Here is a 14,616-nt window from a genome sequence, read left to right on the forward strand (position 1 = left end):
ACTTTGATCCATTTTGATCCATTGGATGAAAGAAAAAAAACAATATTCATCCAACAATTCTAGTGCATACCGCTACGGATGAAATTTTCTCAGTGAAACTTAACAAACATTCTTGAGATTTAAAATCATTGAAAAAAAAAAAGTTCATGTTAAACATCCTAATGAAACAGAGTAGCCAGTATAAAGAAAAGTTTTGGAAAAGAAATTCCAAATTGCGGATTCTATGCACTCAACTTGCAGACAAATTTGAAGGAACTCAAGGCCGTAGGAAGAAATTCAATCAAATACGTGTAACTAAGTGAAATCAATCAAAGAGCCATGAAAAATAATGAAAATACGTTACGATTTCATAGTGAAAGGTTGCTTACATCGATTGTTGCCGGGAGAAAATTCTCATAGGAGAAAAAGGAAAACCTAACATACAGATCAAAAACAGTATACATCTAACAGTAGTGCATTTTACCAATCAATCTAGGCATCTGAATCAACGAGATCTCAGTTGCCTTCATATTTCGGATCAGCCGTAACGTAATGATAGGCAATCACTAAGGCAAAGATAAAAATGCCGAGAAAATTGGCAAGAAAACCTAGTTCCTGATCGTCAATCATCTGCGCTGCGCAACAATACAACGGAAATTAAAATCTTCAATCGCCTACAATGATTTCAAATTTCAGAAAACTGAACATTTCAAATTCTTCAAAAAACTAGACATCGTAACCTAATAACACAGTTTGGAAGATCGATTCACAAGTCTAGAGATTAAGAATCGAAATTCGGTAAGAAAAGGAGATTCTACTACTGAAGTAAGAAAGATCGATAAAATATTAGAATCAAAATTTGAGAGGAAAAGAGGAAGACGACTTTACCTTCCGATCTGATCGATTGAGAGAGAAACACGAAGACAAAAAGAAGATCCGACGACGAAATTCTTCGAGATGCTATGGGAAATAACCTCGTTTCTAATCTATGCAGCTTTCACAAACGGATGTTTGGGCTCCGGCCCATTAATTTTAGTTTCATTTATTGGGCCTCCGTACTTCACTCAGCCTAACAAGATCCTTTTATGAAATCGTCTTTTTTTTTTTTTTTTTTTTTTTTTTTTTTTTTTTNCGTTTCTAATCTATGCAGCTTTCACAAACGGATGTTTGGGCTCCGGCCCATTAATTTTAGTTTCATTTATTGGGCCTCCGTACTTCACTCAGCCTTTGACTATTGTAATGCTGAATTGTCTTTTTTTTTTTTTTTTTTTTTTTTTTTTTTTTTTTTTCCTCAGTTTTAAAGGGATAATAGATAGTAATTAAATGTTTAACAACATTTTTTTAAGAATTGCAATTATGGTAAAATTTATCAGAGATCAAGTTAAAAAATATGGTTGATTCAAATTATTGACAAAAATGGAATACATAGGAAAGTATTATTAAAAAAAGGTAGGAATGAAAAGTATTGACAAAAATAGGGTAGTTTTGGTATGAAGGGAAATTGTATACCATGTCGACTCAGTTGGTTGACCGGTCGAAGAGATACTCGTGGACGGGGTTCACGATTTTTTTCTTTTTTTAAAAATAGATTGACTAATTTTTGTTTTTTTTAATCGAAGATGTACAACAATATTAAGACTTTAAGATCGAGTCCACAAATTCCTTCATCATTAAACTTAATTATATATTTAATCTACAATAAAAACATAATTATTCTGCACTTATATTAAAAAAAAAATGTCATGATACTAAAGAAGATTTACAATTAGTTCTTTAATTTAAAAGTAGAAGTTTACATGAAATTTAAAGACGACCCCTGGCCCTTACCCCACATGGAGTTTGTCTTCGTGTGCCTCTAAATTAGTGTTGTTGTCGTCTATGACGAATACGTCTTTGATCAGTATCAGCAACATTGAGTCATTGTTAGTTGAATAATACTTTCTATATGGACCAATGTTTGGTGACACATTGAACCCAATTTTGGTAAATTGTGCTGTACTGAATATTGTTGTACATCTCCAATAAAATTATTTTGTTCGATGAAAAAAATAAATATTAAACAATATTCATATCATATATTTGAAAATTTTTTTATTTTAAATATTTTACCATACAGTAACAGTAAGCGCCGTCAGGTGTGATAAATCGTCTCGTGATTGAATCGTACTAGGAAAAGTAGTCATCTGATACAGCTGACCCATTTGTTATTTCTCCCTGTGATCAGGTGCTAGTAGGATATATATTTCGCGTGAATTTGACGCCAGTCTTGGTCGTGCTTACCTCTCAAATCAATCTGGTATAGTGCTGAGAGTGTATAGCACAACGAAGGTATCGTTTGTCGCAGACCGAACTGTTTCAACACACGATCTGGATGATGTCACTCTACTGTATGGAAACATATAAGATGGCTAACAGTCAACCAGGCGTATTCACCATCATGACAGTAATTAGGTAGTGATGACCAAATATCTTGTGTGTATGGTGTCCAATTAATCTGGAAAAAAAAAAAAAGAAAGATAATTATACATCCAAAATGTTTTAAATATTCATTTATATATACATTTGTTACCTGATTGTGCATTAGTCTATCAAATATTTTTCGGTATACTAGCAACATATTTGTTGACTGTTCAGATGCAACTAATACACCACTTCATCTAAAATTAAAAAAAATACAATTAATTTATATTTTTACATAAAATGACAATGAAATAAATATATAAATGAGATTAATAGTTGCCACTAAGTGGACGGATGACCTGTGGCATGTAACTGGACTTGTGGTGCTATAATTGGATATCTATCATAAGCCCATACCTGTACTAGTATCAGCGACCTCGCTATTTTCAATGTTTGTGCATTAGTAGCCCGACAAAGTTCTCTATAAAACCATGCAAGATAGACACCACCCCATGATTACGTACCAACATGCTCGAAATCAGACAGTAGCGGGAGACACATGAGATGTACTAGAGTGTTTGACTTGTCAGCGAACAAAAATCCTCCAATAAGCTGTATAATATATGCTCGTGCATACCTACGTACGCTGATGTCGTCGACATCGACAGGTAATTCTGGAAACTAGGACGCCAACCATGGGATACTCAATCTTGAGCCTTTTAGATCATCTGGTAGAACGCCTATGAGCTCATCACAAACATTCTTCCAATCATATTGTAATGAATCTGTCAATGGTTCTCCGTCCACTCGTAATCCAAACTGAATGGCAACATCCTGCAATGTAATTGTACATTCCCCACAAGGCAGATGAAATGTGTGGGTTTCTAGTCTCCAACGCTCAACTAAAGCAGTAATGAGGTGTCAATCAAGTTGGATAAATCTCATATGTGCAATCCTAAGAAAACTTGCCCGTTCAATATAGGGAATAATACGTTGATCAAATGAGATAGTATGTTGTGTAGATGCCTCCCTTCTCTGAAAACTCAAAACTACGGTAGAAGAACTATCCCATATCGATTGTGAACGATGCGTATTTTGTTGATATAATTGTACAGTATTAGAAGGACGGGGCTCTATTACCTAAGAAGTTCAAATTACATTACATAACAAAATCCATCACATAACAAAATCCAATTTCTAAGTTTAATAAGATCTAAATATTATACATTTAAATCAACCCAAATCTAAGATCCGTAAACTATACATTTAAATCAGCCCAAATAAAAACAAAATAGTATATCTATGATTTAATTCAGCCCAAATGCAAATGCAAATGATATATATGAAGCCATCTTCATTTTTATAAACAAATACATATATTTTCTTAAATCAACTACCAACAAAATCATCTAAAAAAAATAGCCCAACAAAATCGGTCTAACAAAATCCAATTTCTAAATTCAACATATATCAAAAGATTATACATTTAAATCATGGATCCATAAACTATACATTTAATTCAGCCCAAATGCAAACAAAATGATATATATGTGAAGCAATCTTCATTTTCGAACTTGATCCTCATTTTTATAAACAAATACATATATTGGAAAAAAAATTAAAGAAAAAACTTTACCTACAAAGATTGGAGACAACGAGTGGTAGATCGGCTCACGGCGGTAGCAACAAGAAAAAGCTCATGATCGGATGGAGGAAGAAAAGAGGCTACGACGACAGCAATAAGGGGCTACGGCAGTAATGGGGAGGAAGCAAAAAGAAAACACTCTCGGATGGAGGAAGAAGAAGGGGCTGTAGCGTTTAAGGGACCACTAAGTTGTGTACCCGATACATGACTTAGGATAATTGTGTACCTTGGTCAACGCTGCATGACTGCCACATTGGCAGTCTACGCGTGCTAGAACATAGGGACTCGTGTACTGGCTAATCGTGTACCCGGTACATGATTTAAATGTAATCGTGTACCGATTAAAAAACCTATATTTGTCCATATTATCCACCCAACCCTATTATTGTTAATAACTATTAAAATAACATTATTTAAAAAAAAATCATTTATCAACTATAAATCATATTGTTGAATAGACTTCTATTAGTAATACGATAGAGTGATAGACTATGATAGAGTGATAATTGAATTTAAATTTTGTTATATTCACAAATTCTTTTGCATTGTATTATATTTGTTAATATTTTGAATATGATTGCTATATTTGTCATTGTGTGTGTTTTTTTTTTTTTTTTTTTAGAATAAAAGAGAAATAAACAAAACTGAAAAAACAATCGAAAAGATTCCACAATAAAAACGGTCATTCAAATTAACGTCTAATTTCTTCCAGCACAGAAAACAAATGCGTGCCACGTAATTATAGATTTATAGTTGCATTGAACCTATAAAAAAAAAAAAAAAAAACTCTTTAATCGCATTACTATAATATAATGTTGTAGAGATTCGTTTTTTAAAATCCACGAAATTCTTGAATCAAGTTAGAATTTAGAGATTTGGTTTTTAAAATTCACAAAATTCCTTTTTTTAGTTCAACATATTATGTTTGGGGAGGGTCGTCCCGTCTCGGCTCCCTTTTTGGGATTAGAATGTTGTAAAAATTGCAAAAATAAGGTTTAGCAACCGTTTTCCATCTATTTTATTCTTTTTTTAATTTTGATTATATAAAATATGTTATTGAAAAATGTATTTAAATGTTATTAATGATAAGAAATTCCTATTTACAGTTTATATATAAACACACAAAGTAAAAATATCTTTTCAACAAAAGAAAAAAAATCGCACAAAGTAAAAGTTTGGACAAATATTAATTTGTAACGGTTAAACTTTGAGTGTCCTATCAATTAAAATTTTAAAATAATAATTATATCAATTTAAATTCTAAACTATCCATTTGAACTCTCATTTAGATTTTGTTAGACCAATATTGTGTGAAACTTATATTTGAGTCAATTAAATTCCTTATCTAACACACTCAATCTAGACCATTCATTATGATTGCATGATTGAAAATCATCCCTGCATTAATTTTCATAAATGTGTAGGCTTCTTCAAATGTTAGTTTTACAGAAGAGGCGATTAGAGTAAATGCACGATAATTTTCAATGAAAATTTTGATCAAGAATCTAAATTGATTAGTTTAAGGGTTTAACTAATACAATTATCTCCCTATCCCCTAACCCATCTAAATGGAGATGGAGCGAGTCAAGGTGTAGCAAAAAAAACTTCTCCATTCAACATGTTGTGATGGAGATTCGAACTTCTGAAAATATATGCTTTGTCTAGTTTTTTTAAGTACTAGAATAAAAAAGAGGATGAAGAACTAAGAAATGGTAAATCAATGATGGTAGCACCAGTAATTAAAAAAAAATCATCAACCCAAACTTCATTCTAACAATATAGTTGCATTTCAAAATTGTTGTGGGTGAAATTGGATTGACGAAATATGTCAAAAGTTAGGATAAAAGATTGGATTAGGATCAAATAAGTCTAAAGCCAACTAGTCATTGATTCAATCAGATCTAATCATAATTTGTGGGATAAGGAAAAATACATCTCATCCTAATTCTGACAATATATATATATATATATATATAAACTACAAATTATTCTCCTTATAAATACATTATTATAATTTCATATGAGTAATTTTGTATGGTCTGTCCTGACTTTGGCATTGGAGTCATTTTTTGTTTGTTTTGTAGGAGAAGTGATCTAGATCATGCCTGTTTCCAATTGGTCCAAATTCCTTAATGAGATCATCCTTAAAAACTTTATGCTAACCTGTATTTACTAAATCACATGCATGATAAACAAATTTAGATAATAAAACATAAACCATTAACTTTATTTTATATAGAAAATAAATTAAGGTAAAAGAACATCCTCAATAACAAACTCCCGCTAAACCATGGAATCAAAAAAGTGACTAACACGCATGTGAGTAACATGCTCATGAAAAACTTTAGGTGATAAACCTTTAGTCAATGGATCTACCACTATAGAATTTGTTCCTAAGTGTTCTATCAAAATTTGACCATTCTAAACTCTTTCTTTAACAACCAAAAACTTCACGTCTACGTGCTTTGACTTCACATTGCTTCTGTTGTTGTTGGAATACATCACTTTCGACTTATTGTCACAAAATAATTTTAGTAATCTTTCTATGCCAACCATTATCTGCATCCTAGTGATAAAAATTCGCAAACATATTCCTGATTGAATGCCTCATAACATTGCTATAAACTCGGCAGCCATGGTAGAAGAAGTCATCGGCGTTTGTTTGACACTTTTCTAGGATGCAACTCCTCTAGCCAACATAAAGATATAGCCAGAAGTGGATCACAAAGTGTCTTGACATCCAACATAATTGAAATAAGAATACCCAATGATCTCCAGAACTTCTAATCTCCGATAAGTGAGCATATAATCTTTTGTTCTCTGTAATTACCTCATAACCCATTTGGTTGCTTTCCAATGATCCATCATCGGGTTGCTCAAATATCTACCTAACACTCCAACTATGAACGCAATAGCTAGACGAGTACATACTTGAGCATACATTATACTTTCAACAATCGATACATAGGGAATCTTTTGTATCTCCTTAGTATTGAGTACAGTCTTGGGGCATTGACCTAAATGAAATTTATCACCTTTAGCGACAAAGGTATTTCCTGGTGTACAATCTTTCATGTCAAATCTACTCAAAATCTTTTTAATGTAGTTCTTTTGTGACTATCTCAAAATACCTTGAGAACGATCTCACAGTATTTCAATTCCTAATACAAAAAGAAGCATCACTAAGATCCTTCATCTCAAATTTTTTTTTTGAGAAGCCTCTTAATGTCATGCAATAAACTTGCTATGAGCGTTTCATCTACATTAACACTAGAAAGATTGATTTTCTCCCACTGAACTTGTGATATACATAATATTCCACGATATTTACCTTAAAACCAAAGGAGGTTATTACATCATGAAATTTATGATAATATTGACGAAAGACTTGCTTGAGGCCATAGATAGATTTCTTCAGTTTGCACACCATAGTCTTTGAATTACAAGATACAAAGTTTTCTAATTTTACCATATAAATCATCTCATCAATGTTCCCATTGAGAAATGTAGTTTTTACATCCATCTAGTGTAACTCTAAATCAAAGTGAGCTATTAGTGCCATGATTACCCTGAAAGAGTCTTTCGATGAAACTGGAGAGAAAGTCTCAATGCCTTCCTTTTGAGTAAAACCTTTTGTAACAAGATGAGCCTTATATCTTTCGATATTTCCTTGCGAATCCCTTTTGGTTTATATATCCATTTACAATGTATGGGTTTCATTCTTGATGGCAATTCGACAAGTTCCCAATGAATCATTATCGTTCATGGATTTTATTTTCTCTTCCATAACATTTATCCACTTTTGAGAGTTAGAACTTTGTAGAGCTTGTTAGAACTTTGTAGAGCTTGTTGGAAGTTGATTGGATCATCTTCCATTATGCCTACATCATCTTGATGTTCTTGAAGAAATACAATATAATCATCTGAAATTGTACTTCTTCTTTCCCTAGTGAATCTCCTTAGTGGCACTTCTTGAAGTTGTTGAGTTTAAACTTCAAAGTCAACAATGGGGACTTCGATGTTGTCTTTTCTATAATTGGTTCGATAGTGAAATCATGAATTGGAGCCTGAACATCATTTATAACCATATTTGGAAAAGAAATCAATTCCTTTTCAAAGACAACTTTCCTTATGTTATCTTCCTCTTTAATCTCAACATCCTCAAGGAGTCTAGCATTTCACATCTCAAACAATGATCTAGAAGTAGGATCATAAAACTTAAAACCCTGAGAGCACTCAGAATACCCAATAAAATAGCAGTTAATAGTTCTTAATTCTAATTTTTTTTCATTAGGCCTGTAAGGTCTAGCCTTATTTGGACAACCCCAGATGTGAAGATACCTAATCTAGACTTTTTTCCTGTCCACCGCTCATAAGACGTTTTAGCTACTATTTTACTAGATACCCTATTTAGGATATATGTTGTAGTCTCTAGTGCCTCACTGCAGAGGGTTTCTAGTAGAGAAGAATGATTAATCATACTTCTTACTATATCCTTAAATGTTCTATTTCGCCTTTCTGCCATACCATTCATGTTGGGTTTTCCCGACATAGTGTATTACAGAACGATTCCACATTCCTCTAGGTATTTGGCAAAGGGTCCTGGACATTGTTCACTTGATCCATCATATATGCCGTAGTATTCACCACCACGATTGGAAATTGACAGCCTTAATTTTCTTTCCAAGTTGAAGTTCAACTTCAGCTTTGAAAGACTTGAAAACATCTAAAGATTGAGACTTCTCATGAATTAAATATAGGTACCCATATCTTGATAATTGTCTATGAACGTAACAAAATATCATTCCAAGAAACCGAAGGGAATACACCACAAATGTTTGTATGTATTAGTTCTAAGATGTTTGAGCATCTGTTGGCACCTAATTTTCTTATGTTTGTTTGTTTTCCCTTAATACATTTCACACAAATGTCAAAGTTACTTAAATCAAGGGAATCAAGAATTCCATCTGACACAAGTATCTGAATTCTCTATTTGGAGATGTGGCCTAAGCGCTTGTGCCATAACATAGTGGAATTCTCATTTAATTTATGCTTTATACCATATGAATTAGATAACAAGATCTTGTTAAATGAAGCAAAAGAAATCAACAATATATAGATTATCAATTAAAGAACCGATACTAATAAGCTTAGAATCTTGAAAATGATTAACTTTATTATTTCCAAAAGAACATGAAAAACTAAATTTATCCAAACCGAAAATAGAACTTAATTCCGTCTAAATAATGGTACAATACATTCAAATCCAAATAACAACTAGTTTTAAATGTAATCTAAAATTCCCAACAGCTTCAATTGGAACTGCTTTTTCATCGCCTACATAGATGAATCTTTCAGCCTCACTTGGCGGCTGGTCTTGCAGGCAACCATGCATTGATATACTTATGTGAGTAGTAGCACTAGAACCTACTCACCAATTATCGGTAGGTACAAAAGCTAAATTAACTTCAGAACAAACCAAAGTAAGAAGTTTACCATTATTTACACGTTATTTGGTGTATTAGAGACAATCTTTCCTGAAGAGACCTTCTTTTTTACACAAAAAAAAAAAAAAAAGAGAAAAAGAGAAAAAAAGGATTTTTAGTAATCTGTTTCTCTTTCTTATTTTGTTGAGAGGTCCCTTCTGCAGCACCCGTAGATTTCCTTTTCTTCTTATCATGAGAGTCAGTTGCCAAATGAGCACTTTATGTCCTTTCTCTCTTAATCCTATCTTCTTCTTGCACACATTGTGAGATAAACTCATTAATACTCTATTTTTCCTTTCGAGTGTTATAGCTTATCTTAAACTGAGTAAATTGTGCAGGAAGAGAGATAAGTACCATGCACGAGTAATTTTCATTTATCTCGATATCAAGTGCCTTTAACTTATTTGCGAGATTGGACATTTCCATAACGTACTCCCTTATATTTTCATTGCCCTTATACCTTATAGAAGTTAAGGAAGTCAAAAGACTACTTGCTTCCCTTTTCATTTTTATTAAAACATTTCTCAATTTGAGCAAGAAACTTATTAGCATTTTCACTTTCTGTAATAGAGCCCCGAAAAGAATTCGGAATGGAGTGCCTAATGGTCATCAGATACATACGATTTGACTGTTCCCACTTCTCTATATTAGCAATATTTGATCGTTCCTTAGTAGAAGTAGGTTTATCAGTCCTTAATGCGAGATCCGAATCCATACATAAGAGAAGTATCTCTAGGCTTTCCTTCCAAATCTTGAAGTTCGATCTATTCAACTTAGGGATTGAACTCATATTTCTAGATATTTGAGTAAAACTAACTGAAACAATAAACAACAAAACATATACTCACAATTAAAATATAATAAAATAATTTCACATATACAGTGGACCCCTTTAACAAAATACCTAACACAACATTGATGTCTAGCCTTTGGGCAAAAACACCAACTGTAAATGGTACTTTCAATGCAGTAATCTAAGTGTTGACAATAAATTACGTCAAAAAATAGCATTTCTTTGGACCGACTATTTTTCACATGAGCAATCTTTATAATTATCACATACTCATTATCACATGCATACCCACAATTTGGCCAAGCAATTATCTTTTTTTGGATCGATAATTATCTGCATAATTTCATGAATATGCACATCTTTCATAATTAAATTAATCTAGACAACATAGACTATTTTGGTATCATATTATTTTGATCAATTCAATCCAAAATATAAGGCACAATAATATAATAATTTTATTGTACAAAAGTAATAGAAGAAAAACACCATATAATCTTTACCAAAATTTTCTCAATAATTGTATACATATAATACAACTAAAGCAATATAAACATGTGAATATCATCAAATATCATCAAGCAAATTTAAATTTAAATCCACCAAAATATCAATCAAATTTAAATTTAAATTTACCAAAATATCAATCAAATTTAAATTTAATCCACAACATGATCAATAAATCTTAAATCCTCAACTAATTAATCAAATTAAAACCAGATTCACAAAATTATCGATAAAAAAATTAAATTTAAAACTACATATTACCAATTATAAAAACTTGATTTTCTTAAAAAAAAAAAAAAAATCAAAGTTATTTGTTAAGAATTAAATTTTAAAAAAAAAACATTTATAATTCAAGCCAATAACCGGAAGTGTGTGGGCCACACTTCTTCAAGGCTCTACAGAGCAGCGGCAAGAGACCCAATCCCTTCAGCCGCAAGACCTGCAACCGAAATTCACGAAACAACAGTCGGCATCACCTGCGAATGAAACTCACAATACATATACATACCACCGACGAGAACTTTATGCACATGGATGGTTTCGGGGTGGTTTTTTTTCTTTTTTTTTTAATTAATAATAATTCTTTAACCAAAATCAAAATTAAATCACAAAATCAATAAAAAAAAAAAACGAAGGTAAACCAACAATTAAAAATGAAACACATGTTCTGATACCAATTGTTAGCCTAATTACTTTAACTCTATATTGAATAGGTTAACTCTAGGATTATTCATGTTAAATTGTCAAAATAACATACCGTATTCTATTGAAAAAAATTGTGATAGATATAAATTGACTATTGTCTTCTTTAACCAAAAACTCTGAATACCCTTCTGAAATCTTTCTGGATTCAAAAAAGACTGACTGTTTATTGTTTTGATATATTGAGGACCATAGTAATTAGGATTCCGAATCCCATTAAACCCTAATTAAGTAGGAATGAGCTTCCACCCATTAAATTCATACATATTATTATTTAAATACGTCTAACATCCTTGACACCAAAATGTTGTAGGATTAGGTGGTTAATCCAGGTAAGAGTAAGTTGGTTTGAACACTAATATATAAAAAAGGGTACGTGTAAGTTGGTCCAGACAGTCACAAATATAAAAGAAAAAAAATTCTTTAACATCCTAATCGGATACACACCTTTAAAGTAGAGATTTAAATTCATGGTTTACATCAAAATTATAATGTATTTAATTAAATGTATAGGGCTGAAATTGATATACCAACATGTATCCCTCCATGCAAAATGAATCCATATCTAAGATACATGTCATCTTTAAATTGTTCCCATGATCGAAGTTTAGAGAATGAATATATACTAAAAAAAAAAAAATAGATATGTTTATAATTTAATTGTGTGGCTAAGATATTACTTTCCACTTGGCGAATTAAAAACCCTCCATGAAACCCAGATCCAAATGAGATAAAAGAGGCTTCACATTGCATGTGACCCACTTTGCACTTCAAAGCCGGCCACGTGGCTCGCAAGCTGCCAAAATTCTTCCACATAGTTCTTTTTTGAAAGTAATAATTTGCCACGTTTAAAATGTGATTTCCAACCCCATTTTGATATTATTAAAAAAAAAAAATTAAATTATAAATTTGGTGATTATTATTTTTTTAAAAAAAAATTAGAATTTAAGCTCTATTTACTTGAGAAAAAAATTCATAAATTATTGGTAATCTGAAAAGTAAACCCAATTTGATCACGTTGTTGTTTACCTGTATTCCGTAATTGTAATGAAATGTGGCGCACTTCTAAGTTTGTAATAAAAAAAAAGTAATATGATTGAAAAGTGGAAGGTGATCAATCAGATTACATTTTCAATATTACGCATGGGACTCGCTAACCCATACTGTTGCTATTATTGTTATGATTACGATATAAGAAATATGAATCTGTCACATTTATTGTTATCTTATCATTACTGTTACTATTACCGCTACTGTTTAAATGGAACGTAACAATAACGGTAACAATAAATGTGACAGAATCGTAATTCTAAGTAAACATAATCAAAAGAAAACCAATTACGTTTGCAATTGTGACCTAGTACGATTGATCTATCAATGAAATTTCATTACGATTGTACCGATTTTTATTACGAATTGTTGAACTGGTATGAGTTCCTATTTTCTATAGTTTTAAAAGTTAAGATTTAGTTCTTATGGTTAGATAAAACCTCATAACTAGTCCTTATGGTTCGATAAAATTCTCATATTTAATCCCCACACCCTGACTACTTAGAAGATTTTATTAAACTATGGGACTAAATTCTAATTATAAACTACCCGACTAAATTTTAACTTTCTTAGAAAAGTGATCGTAGGTCTATGTGAATCATGTTTTAAACAATTTTAAAAGATGATTGTAACTTAAGGTTTACATGCAACTCTTAATTACTGATTTTAATTTCTAATTTCATTTTGTTATAACAAATATAAACCAATGAAATAAATTAAAACCATACATTGCATGTTTTGACATACTTTAGTAAATTATAACATTTATAAATTATCTAAGGTAGTGTCATACTTCATGGAACTTCATTTCATTACTAATATATATAACATTTATATAATAAAGTAATGACACATATAATAGCATACATCCATACATACATTGAACCATATATTATCACATTTATAATATAAATAATGCATGTATATGCTATTAATGCATGCATGCATATATTATAACTTTTATACTATATGATGCATGGACATGCTATATTAATTAAATCATGCATATACATATATATAACACTTATAATATAAATGATGCATGAAATTAAATGCATAACCTATGGTGGGATTTTATTATATATGACATATAAAAAATGAATAAAACATACATCACATGTATATCTAAATTAATAGTTAATGGACGGGGATTGGGCACCTATTAAAAAAAAATAAGGCTAACTATTACAAAATAAAAGCCTTCCGATTTGAAACAGGTGACCCGGGCCTTGAACCGCTCGAACCAGACAAGGAACCAATCCAGATGAACCCAAACAGCTCGAACCGGAGAACCCACCAACCGAACCGGATCGGCAGACCATGAACTAGGGCAGAACCGCATGAAATCTCCATCTCGGAATTTCTCGACGTTATGCCCTAGCGTCGCAATGCTATGAAGAATTTCTTTGTTCCCCACATCGCAGCATCGCGACGCTAGCACAACATCACAACGCTATTGTACAGTCGCCACTCTACAGTTTCGAACTACTTCGAAACTTCATTGTTTTTCCGCCTTGAATTCTCCAGAAACCAGTTAGGAACAACCATGAATGACTCAACATATGAATTTATAGACTCGATCGCAAGTTTACGCCTTAAAACACGGGATTTACAACACCAAATTTGTAAAACAAAAGCGATAAATCTAAATGCCCAATCCCGTAAACATCCATTAATGCAAACCATTCATCATAAAACTCATCGTATGGATTTACAGAATGCAAATACCCGTCAATGATTGTAAAATTTTGGGAATTTGGATCAAAACCTTGTGTTTTTTTATACCAATTGAAGGATCCTAAATGAGGAGATTCTTGAGCGGAAGTGGATCGTCCCAAATCCCATTTTTACAGAAGTCATAATTTTACAGAGATGGAAAACAATTATGTATTTTAACAATAAATAATTATACATGCTAATAACGAGATAACATAAAATTAAAATGGGTTAGAAAACTCTTACCTTTTAAAGAAAGTTTTCTTCAATTGGAAAAAACCCTCAGTCTCCAAGTGGACAACACCACAATGGAAACCTCAGTATTCTCAAGTAAAGAA

The 14,616-nt window shown here is 31.7% G+C and overlaps 1 protein-coding gene across 3 annotated transcripts; it reads right to left on the bottom strand.

Annotated features, from left to right (window-relative positions):
- Positions 1 to 315: 315 nt before the first annotated feature.
- LOC120080211 (dolichyl-diphosphooligosaccharide--protein glycosyltransferase subunit 4A) lies at positions 316 to 971 on the bottom strand. Of its 3 annotated transcripts, none has more exons than XM_039034787.1 (2): positions 868 to 971; positions 316 to 614 (listed from the first exon to the last, which is right to left on the bottom strand). In XM_039034787.1, the coding sequence occupies exon 2, from the start codon at positions 607 to 609 to the stop codon at positions 496 to 498; it is 114 nt and encodes a 37-aa protein (XP_038890715.1). In that variant the 5' UTR covers positions 610 to 614; positions 868 to 971; the 3' UTR covers positions 316 to 495. The 3 variants fall into 3 exon arrangements, with proteins under 3 accessions (XP_038890715.1, XP_038890716.1, XP_038890717.1); XM_039034788.1 differs by having other exon boundaries at positions 316 to 653; positions 868 to 933; XM_039034789.1 differs by having other exon boundaries at positions 316 to 609; positions 868 to 874.
- Positions 972 to 14,616: the final 13,645 nt, after the last annotated feature.

The sequence above is a fragment of the Benincasa hispida genome, chromosome 6 (genome assembly GCF_009727055.1).
Source record: "Benincasa hispida cultivar B227 chromosome 6, ASM972705v1, whole genome shotgun sequence".
Classification (NCBI taxonomy): domain Eukaryota; kingdom Viridiplantae; phylum Streptophyta; class Magnoliopsida; order Cucurbitales; family Cucurbitaceae; genus Benincasa; species Benincasa hispida.